General features: G+C 41.7%; 1 protein-coding gene across 2 annotated transcripts in view; it reads left to right on the top strand.

Moving 5' to 3' along the window:
• Nucleotides 1-6,357: 6,357 nt before the first annotated feature.
• LOC134350976 (zinc finger matrin-type protein 4-like) overlaps nucleotides 6,358-10,761 on the top strand; it is a 317,635-nt gene continuing 313,231 nt past the window's right edge. For both annotated transcript variants that reach the window (XM_063056919.1, XM_063056918.1), the window contains exon 1: nucleotides 6,358-6,497. In XM_063056919.1, coding sequence (XP_062912989.1) covers nucleotides 6,411-6,497 — 87 coding nt within the window. In that variant the 5' untranslated portion in view covers nucleotides 6,358-6,410. The remainder of the gene's footprint in view (nucleotides 6,498-10,761) is intronic.

Here is a 10,761-nt window from a genome sequence, read left to right as displayed (position 1 = left end):
TTTTGGAATTGATTGGAAATTTGTTTTTTTTGCATTTATAGTTAATGTCATGACATAAATGAGTGTGTTCTTTTGGGTGAGAGGATTGGAGAATAACTCTCCAAATTTCGAACACTGCGTTCAATGCATTTACAGCTACAACAGCACAAATTTAACATGCTGCAATTTCACAGAGATGTTCAGAGAAGTATTGTAAAACTCAGGAGGACAACATAAATGTTTTTTTAATCATGTCAGATCCCTAAAATTGAATTTAAATTGGTTCAGAGACATTTGATTGTTTCTGGTATGTAATAAAAGCCTCAGAAATTGTTTAATTTCATTCATTTAAGAAGATGCTTAGTGTGCTGTTTAAGAAACATCAGCAAATCTTTATTTGCACAGGTTTTTCCAATTCTGAGTCTGCATTCTGCTATAGGAGTCATTTAAAATTATAAACAGGCAGTCATTTTCACAAATAACAGGATGTTTTATGTTGAAGGATTTGACATGGACGTTGGTTGATGTGCACCTGATTGATTAAATTAGTTTTATAATCATATTGCTGATTCATTGCTATGAGAAGGGTAGACTGTCATGCCAATGGTGACCTGCAGCAGCTAAGTTTTAACAGTGAGGCATTAATATCCTCTCCTTCTGCCTACTGACCTGCCAGTGGTTTATAGTCTATCAGTTACTGCTCACAGAATAATCTTACACCACAATTCATCGTCGCCTTCATAGTGTTTACACTTGATGAAGAATCACATCCTTGAGATGAGCGGTCATCAATGCCTAATGGTACATCTGAAGCAGAAATTAAAATATTAAGTGAAGTCTTTAAGAATTTTGGTATTTTGAAAGAAGTGGTTTGGGAGAAGATCTCTGCAGCATCCAGTAAGTGGCGAAACCAACTAATTACTCTTTGGCGAGAAGGAGGATGAGAGGAGACATGATAGAGATATACAAAATATTAAGAGGAATAGATAGAGTGGATAGCCAGCGCCTCTTCCCCAGGGCACCACTGCTCAGTACAAGAGGACATGGCTTTAAGGTAAAGGGTGGGAAGTTCAAGGGGGATATTAGAGGAAGGTTTTTTTACTCAGAGAGTGGTTGGTGCGTGGAATGCACTGCCTGAGTCAGCAGTGGAGGCAGATACACTAGTGAAATTTAAGAGACTATTAGACAGGTATATGGAGGAATTTAAGGGGCAGGGGGTTATATGGGAGGCAGGGTTTAAGGGTCGGCACAACATTGAGGGCTGAAGGGCCTGTACTGTGCTGTACTATTCTATGTTCTATGTTCTATGTACAGTCCACTAAACAAGACAGGGATTAGAATGTACCAGGAATGGATTGCTGTTAGTTTGAGACAGTAGTAAATAGAGCAATTAGAATGTTGGGTTACACATCCAAAGGATTCGAACGCAAGTCTCAGAGGGCTGCTGAGTTTGCACAGAGTGCTGGTTTAGTTCCAGTCTTTATGTTGTATAAAACAAAAAGCAAGCACAAGGCAGAGTGCAGTTGTTACAGCTGCCTTCCCCTTCATTCCTCAGGGACAGGTAACACTTATCAGCCTGAACTGAAGGGTCCATGAGGCCATTTGAGAAGCAACCACATTGATGTGGGTCTGAGTCACACGCTGGCCAGAATCAATTGAACCAGAAGGATTTTTGTTTCTACAGCAATCCTGTAATTCCATGGTCACCATCATCAATTAGGCTAGTAAATATACTTCAAAAATGATAGAGCCCTGATCTAAATTTAAATTCTATACAGGTATTTAAACATACTCTCTTGTTTGTTAGTCCAGGTCTCCAGGATTCTAAGCCAATAATTTAACCATTGCTTCACCGCACACCGCGTCCATTGCCAAGTTGCCTACTAAATGTCAGCAATCTGCATATAATCTCCCACACCATGGCAGAGTCATGAAAAGTTCATAGTCATAACCCTAAGGAATATGAGCACCAACGTCAGTTGTCACAGATTCTACGGTGGCAGGCCTTCATTTCAGGATAAGGGGAGAGGGGATTAGAAGAATATTTAGCTCTAATGGCATTACACAGAGAGAATCACATGTGGAATGGGCAGTCCAGGGGGGGGAAAAAAGGAAGGCCACACTATGTCAGAAAAGTAGAAAGCTGGGTGAACATAAAGAACAATAGTATTACAGGTGTTGTGGGATAGAAAATAGGTGTAGGAGTAGGTCATTCAGCCCTTCGACATGATTTCAACACCAAGGGATGTGACATTATTTTCAGACTCTGGAAGTTGCTCTAGTCCTTTGCAGCTAGCTGCGTTCATACACCTCAGCTTAAGGGAGTTGCACACTGTGATTATCAGAGATGGCATCGAACGCAGAGGAGGAAAATTATGCTGCAATGGACCGGCCTCTACACGAAGGGGTGGTGCGGGGGGGGGGTAGGGTGAGCAAGAACCCCGCTAAAAAGTTCAAGCATCGAATGCCGGTTTGGGTGGTGAAGCAGCCTGAAAAATGTACAAGAGTGTTCATCACAACATTGCTTTAGTTTGGAGTTGTGGAGACATTTTCTCAGCATATTACACATCTATCTCTCAACAAATGTCCCACTGCTCTTTGGAGGTCCCCCTCTTCTTCTGGCGTCACAGAATGGAAAATTCTGGTGACCTTAGTACAGGGGATGCTTGCCTGTGTTTGCTGGGCTTAAGTTGTAATTGCAGGGAGAAGTGGATACAACTTTATATCATATTGATTAGGCCACATCTGGATTAGAGTATATAGCTTCTGGTCAACCATTTTAGGAAGAAGGACATGTTTGCATGAGAAAAGATACAGAGGAGATTCATCAGGACATTGCCCATGAAGAAGTATCAGAGTTACGAAGAGAGACTGAATGATGGGATTTGTTTTCCTTTGGCTGCGGAAGATCGTGATAGAGGTTTACATGACTATGAGAGGCAGAAACATGGAATAAGAAACTTTTCTTCATGGCAGAGGTGACTAACATCTAAGGACACAGGTTTAAGGTGAGGAGTTAAAGGCTTAGAAAAGATCTGTGGAGGATTTTTTTTTTACCCAGAAAGTGATTAGAATCTGGGTTGCACTGCCTGAAGGATTAAGAAGACAGAGACTTGTACAACATTGAAGAAGTAGTCAGACTGGCACGTCCATCACCAAGGTGAAGGCTGCAGACCAAGTGCTGGGAAATGGGATTAGTGTCGATAACATTTGATGATCAGCATAGACATAATGGGCTGAAAGGCCTCTTTCTATTCTCTGTTTTGGCTCAAAGAGATCTTCAACATTTAAATATCAGCAAAATACATGATGTTCTTTTTGAGCAGAAGGTTTGCACATTATCATTCAGCATCTGTTACAGGAATGATTGGACAATGTTTCTCATTGTCAAGTTTACCGTCATTATTACCTTCAACTGCCATTAAAGCTGATGTTAATTTGAAGGAGTTGCAGTTCTTATTCATCATTCTACGTTCTCAACTTAATGTACAAAATGAGAACTCCAATCATTGCTCCCTGAACTTGCTCTCTTTATTACAGCAGTGCTTATCACTGACAAGGTTGATAAAGAGCTTTGGTATACGATGAAAGCCTATGAAAGATGCTCTCAGTTGGAAGGAAGTCTATCCTTCTTCTGGCTAAGGTATACACAGTTTCTCTGGTATCTACACTTATACTTCTTCAACAGTGGGTTAAGCAAGCAAAGACTCATACATGCATTAATGCCTTCACATGCACACACATACACAATTTCTAACTTCACTTGCTGCAGGATGCTGAACCATATTAAGCAGATCTACCCTTTCCCTCCTGCTGAGTCTGTTAATTATACTATTTGAGCAGTCTGTAAGCTTCTGTGTTTTTGTACTTGTTATCCATGGACCTATGCTACTGATCCAGAGAGAGGATGTTAAATCCTATAGTGGCAGCTGGTCTGGCCTATACATAACTCCATCTCATAGAAATGGGATTCATCCATAACTGCTCTCTGAAATACCCAGTAAACCATTCAGCCAGGGAAATTGTGAACACTGACACCTCACATACTGAATAAATAAAAAAATCTACAGCATTATTTGGACAAAAGGAGCAATCAGCAAAAAGTACTTGAAACATTCAGATAAAAGTGTATCAGCCTGAAACATTAATTGTATTCCTCTCTGCACAGATGCTGCCTGGTCCAACTGTCTCTGCTTTCAATTGCAGAAAATACCTAAGCCACAATACTCCCCAATTTTAATTAACCTCTCACTGTAAATCCAAGGTCCCAATCTGCAGTCCGAACAATAATTAAACTTAGAATTAACACAGCTTGAGTTTAGTTATCATTTTATGGATTTTATGGATCATTTCAGTGGCATTTAAACTCAACCCTGGGAGGGGAATTGTTACCATTGTGAGATGAGTGCTGAAGAGTTAATACCCCATGCTAATCTAACAGGGATCAGATAGGGACTCTCATTAACACATGCAGTACAGGTCATTTAGTACAATTCAGACTCTAGAGCAATGTATTGGCCAACTGGGTTGCAGTTGAACCAGGGGAAGGGATAGAAACTTCCTTTGTTTACCTCTGAGCAGGGTTTCTCGTTCTAAATCCCACAGGAGATGTAACGAGTGGGCCTCCCCTCCCCCTGATGATACTTTTCTTCCTAGTTTCTAGATTCCACCCTTTAGCCATGAGATTGATGCCGAACAGAAGGCAGCCAGTTGTCTGCCACGTTATCCTGGCTGGGGAGTAGATGGGTAGGGCAGCTAGAGTTGAAGAAAGCCAGCACACTGAAATGCAGAGAACTGCACAGTAAACAAACTTCACCTCACCCATTCTGACTGCTATGCTAATCCCACTAACCTGCACTTGGCTCATATCCCTCTGCACCAGGGGTTCCCAACCTGGGGTCCATGGACCCCTTGGTTAACGGTAGGGGTCCATGGCATAAAAAGGCTGGGAACCCCTTCTCTGCACCTTTCCTATCCAAATGCCTCTTTTAACATTGAAATTGTTTCTGCCTCCACCACCTCCTTTGGTGGCATTTTCAAAACACCCAGTGTGAGAAACCTACTGCTCAGGTCTCTTTTGAATTTTTCTCCTCTCATCTTATAATTCTGTACCGTTTAGTTTTAGATTCCTTGGCCCTGGGAAAAGATCTTGAATATCCATCCTATCTACATCCCTAATCATTTTCTAAAAGTCTATCAGGTTCACCCCTCTGTTTCCTATGTGCCACTAAGAACGAACCAGCCTATCCAATTTCTCCTTATAACTAACGTCTATACTAGGCAGCCTCCTGGTGCATCTCCTCTGGAGTCACTCTCTATCCCTCCTGCGGTTTGGCATTCAGAGCTGTACGCAATACCCCAAGTGTGGAATAACCACCATTTTGCAGCCTGTAATATGACATCCTCACTCTTAAACTCAGTGCCTCCCCATGAAGGCAAATGTATCAATCGCTTCTTCCACTCTCTGTTCACTTGTATGGCTGCTTTCAGTGAGTTCAAATCGAATGGATTAATATTCTGTATCTTTCACCACCCACCTGAAGCACACATCCAGGTAAAATCCACATTTTCTCTGTATGATTGTTGCCTCTGGCTTTAAATCAGATTTGATTTAGGGACCAAAACATGAAATTTCATTGATCAAGCAAAACCACTTTGATTTCCTTTGAAATTCTCCAACAGCAGAGAAGGCTGATATTTAGGTTGCTTTTCTTTTATTTTAAAACAATGTTGTCCTACTTTTCTCTTAATTTCCCAAGAGGTTTCACTGCACAACAAAGTTTATAATCGAGTGTGAAAATAACTCCTAACCAGCCAACAGTTACAATCAATATATGAATTTCCAGACAGATAGATGATGAGTTTTAACAATAGGAGGAAAAATCTCTTCTGGACAAAGCATGATGAACACTCGCCTTGGTGAGAGAAACATCCTTGGCTCTAGGAATAGCAATGCCAAGGATAACCTTCGAAAAGTACAATCCTGAAAATCCTGCGTAAATCCTAAAGTGAAAGAAATTTGAAAATTATTCCCATTATTTCCTCCCTGAATCGAGAGAATGGAAAGAGAAAGATACCTGCATTTTAAAATAAACTTGCGTTAAATAGGGCGAATCCTTCCATTTAATCCCACCCGAAAGGTCTACTCCCTCATCTCCCCACTCTGTCTCCTGGAGACCAGCTCAAGCCTCGCTGCTCGGTTGCTAGGAGGCAGGCATAAATGATAGACATTAGAAATATCCAATAGGATGTGACGATTTTTGGAAACCAGCCAATGGGAAAGCAGAAAATGACGATAGGTGGGTCTAAGGCGGGCTTCCCTGTGTTCAGTGTTGCTTTTTTTTTGAGCATCACATTGTTACGGGGGAATAAAGGATATGGTGATGGTTATTGCATCCTGCCTTCTGCCACCCTGCGAAGCTTTATTGTGAATGGCTTACAGCGTCTCTGTCAAACTGCAGCGCAATTTCTGTGTGGTACCTTCTGGATATTACCGAGAAGCAAGTTTGCAGTTACAGGTAATGTGCAAGAGGGTTCCTTTAAATGCCACGCACTGCAACTTTCTGATATACCCTGTGCATTTGCAAGGTGTTAAGATGCAAAAAAAAAAGCAGGGAAACAGCAGTACACTTTTAAAAGAGCAAAAGTTGTCATTTTTGGCATAAGTTTCTGTATTTTAAAATGTGGCGGGTTGCATTGCATTGTCGTAGGTGTTTACTCACTGTGCCATATTTTAATATATTGCAGACCTTTGGTGAGGATTTTGTGAGAGATGCCTGAGATACGGTGGTGGCGGTGTTTAAGCGGGAGAAGTATTATTTTGTCCCATTAAGCAGCTTGGAGAACTCATCTTTGTTGAAATAATCCAATTCCAATTCTTGACTTAACAGGTCAATGCGACGTGTTTGTGGAGAAAGGGAACTCATGATAGAATTTAGTGGCGCAAATGTTACTTTGTTTTTAATCCCGATTCATTCAGAATGACATGTCAAATCCAGGATTGACGATGAACGGTGAAACGCCTCCAGTGTAGATAACCACATTTACAAAGCAGTGACATGGCTTGTGATTTCGAACAAAATGACTATTCAGATTCTGTAAAGTGACACGAGAGGGAACTGCTGGGGCATTGAGCTATTGCAGGAGCAGTCAGTCAGCATTAGTCTGCCGTGCCGTATGCTGCCACACATTTAAAATTTATGATCTTCTCAAATATATTTTAAAAAATCCCGTTCAAGATAATCTCAGTGATGGCACGGATGATTTTTCTAGGCGGAAAGAACAATAAGTGAACAAAGGTTTAACTTAAAAGGTCTTTATCAAAATATAAAGGTCATAAGCAAGGTAAAATGTAATATCATATTTGTTACTGAAAGGACATGATGGTAATTTTATTATTATTTCACCAATCAACTGTGATAAATTTAAGTTGATATTTACCAGCTGCTTTGAATGGACTAAATAGAGATGATCTGTTTTCAGAACGAACTGTCAATATTTATTATTGCCTCTGGCTTGGTCTTCCTCTCACAACTGGATTTGTTATTCATGGTAAAAGAGGGAACACAGTGTGTCTGCAAAGTATCAGGCAAGGTAAGCTGCTTGGCAAGCCAGGCACTGAGATGATGGTGCTTGTGGAGGAATAGCTTGTTTCTGGAGACTTCTGCTATCTAAGGTCAGAATTTGCGTTGCAAAAGTAGCCACATGGTGTTGATGTGCCAAGCAACGTAGCAGTGTGGCACTGGATCAGATCCGTTCTCGTTCTTGCTGAGATGTTGGTTTGTAGTCCTCTAAGGGAGAATTGATGGTCTTATGGTCTAATGTGTACTACGAGTTGCCTGTACAGAGTTCTTAACATTAGATTTGTCCAATCCATTGGGAATAGGGCAAAATATGCAACTTTTAAAAGAAAAAAATTGATTAAAAGTGGCCAAATGAAAATAGACCCTCAGTGCACAAGATGGGATCAAAGCTCTTGTTTGAAGAGAAACAATGAGGATAGATGCTTACAAAATAGCAGACTGCATTGCAATCAAAATGCATTGGGTAAAGCAAATTACACCACTACTACTACGTTGACTCAGGCCTAGGGGGCCGGCATCGGGCACGATGACGGACTCTCCACTTCTTCCTCTTTCTCATCAGTGTGTTCAGTTCATCTACATTAGCCACGCCGCTGTCTTCTAGGAGTGTGTTGACCATAGTCTTGGGAGGGCGCCCAAGGTTCATCCTCCCGTGCTTGGGCTCCCATATGATGACTAGGCTGGCAGGTAGCTCGAGGTGGCATAGACAGTGCCCCGCTAGTTGCAGTCGTCTCACCTCGATTTTAGTGGAAAGCAAGTTACAAGTAGGATCATATTCTTGGCATTTGCCACACCATCACTGTTGATCAAAAAGTGGCCAAAATGTTGGGGCCATGGTAGCATAGTGGTTAGTGCGGCGCTATTACAGCTCGGGGTGACGGAGTTCGGAGTTCAAATCTGGCATCCTCCGTAAGGAATCTCTGTACGTCCTCCCCGTGGAATGCGTGGGCTTTCTCCAAGTGCTCTGGTTTCCTCCCTCCCACAGTCTAAAGACATGTTGGGTAGGTTAATTGGCCATTTTAAATTGTCCCGTGATTAGGTTAATGTTAAATCAGGGTTCCTGGGCGGTGTGACTGGAAGGGCCGGAGTGCCAATTCTGCGCTGTATCTCTAAATAAATACAGTGCTACAAACTTGCCTCATTGTCTGAGGAAAGGAAGTATTGGTTGTTGTTTCCCAACTAAACTTATCCACCCTCTATGCTGAAAATATACCTATCCCAACATAACTTTCCCTGAATCTGAAAGGGTGCTCATGCTCGCACCAGCAAGATGCTTTTGAAATGAGATCTTGGCATTTTAAAATTATTACCTTCATAGAAGTGCTGATGTCTGGAGTGTTTCTCATCATTTATGAACAGAAAGCACTAGGACAAAACTCTGTGTGTTTTGCCTGATTAGTGTGATCTGAAATGCACTGATTTAAATATTCATTCAAACATCCAGGATTATGGCATTCAGCTCTGCAGTGAAAAGCTCCCAAGAAATCATCTTTCTCGAATTAACGAGCTTCCAATTAATTATTTTGTTTTTTGATAAATTTTTTTTTCTGTCAAGGGAATTATCACATAATTTCCAACCAGCAGCAGAATAGAACCCATGCTAAGATTACTGCAATTGGAGCTCTGGAAATAAAGGTTTCACTTCTGAGTGTCCATAGATCCCTCTGTTTCTCCATCACCTCTTCTACGGCTGGTCACTGATCATTGCAGGAATCATGGAGGTGGGTCTGATCTATAGCATTAATGAACTGAGCTACTGGGTCTGGCAAAGTAGGGAAGCTGGAAATGACGAGAAAATATTGGCAATGTCGGGAACTAATTAAAACAGCAGACGGAACAATTTTCAATTAAAGTGACATTATAAAATTCAGGGGGGGGATTTTAAATCAGACTTGGTTCTAGTCATTGCTCGAGGAAGTGGTCGTACCATAGTGCTGTGTTCAACTCTCTTCGATAAGTTGATGCGGCATAAAGTGACTATATATAGCACACACTTTCGGTGGCCTTAAAATTAGGCTATGGCTTGGTTGCATTATGAACACTGCACCTTCCTTTGATGTTTTCAGTGAAATATTAATCTGTTCTGTACCCCATCCTTGTTCAATTTTACCGCACTGCTATTTCACTGTATTATTTCTTTATCTGTTCCTTTGTCACCTGGGGAGACAAAATAGACTGCAGATGTTGGAATCTAGAGCAAGAAACAATCCAAAAGACCATAAGATATAGGAGCAGAATTAGGCCATTTGTCCCATCGTGTCTGCTCAGCCATTTCATCATGGCTAATGTATTTTCCTCTCAACCCCGATCTCCTGCCTTCTCCCTGTATCCCTTCATTCCCTGACTAATGAAGAATCTGTCAACCTCTGTCTGAAATGTACCCGGTCACTTGGCCTCCACAGCCACCTGTGGCAACAAATTCCACAGATTCACCACTCTCTGACTAAAGAAATTCTTCCTAATCCCTGTCCTGAAAGGATGACCCTCTATTCTGAGGCTGTGTCCCCTGGTCTTAAACTACCATAAGAAACAACCACTCCACATCCACTCTATCGAGGCCCTTCAACATTTGGTAAGCTTCAATGAGATTCTCCCTCTCATTCTTGTGAATTCCAGTGAGTACAGGCCCAGAGCCATCAAATGCTCTTCATATGATAAGGCTTTCAATCCACTGGAAGAACGCAGCAGCTCGAGCAGCTTCTGTTGGAGGGAAGAAATTGTCAACATTTCCTCTCAAAGACTTGCACCACTCTTGCAGATGCTGCTCAACATGTTGAGTTCTTACAGCATATTGTTTGTTGGTCCTATGTCAATGATGTAATAGAAACATAGAAAACCTACAGCACAATACAGGCCCTTCAGCCCACAATGCTGTGCTGAACATGTACTTACTTTTGAAATTACCTAGGGTTACCCATAGCCCTCTATTTTTCTAAGCTCCATGTACCACTCCAGGAGTCTCTTAAAAGACCCTATCGTTTCCGCCTCCACCACCGTCGCCGGCAGCCCATTCCACGCACACACCACACACCACTCTCTGCATAAAAAAAACCTACCCCTGACAACTCCTCTGTACCTCCTTCCAAGCACCTTAAAACTATGCCCTCTTGTGTTAACCATTTCAGTCCTGGGAAAAAGCCTCTGACTATCCACACGATCAATGCCTGTCATCATCTTCTACATCTTTACCAGATCATCT

The sequence above is a fragment of the Mobula hypostoma genome, chromosome 8 (genome assembly GCF_963921235.1).
Source record: "Mobula hypostoma chromosome 8, sMobHyp1.1, whole genome shotgun sequence".
NCBI lineage: Eukaryota > Metazoa > Chordata > Chondrichthyes > Myliobatiformes > Myliobatidae > Mobula > Mobula hypostoma.
Note: the sequence above shows the minus strand (reverse complement) of the source record. Positions and strands in the feature narration are given on the sequence as shown.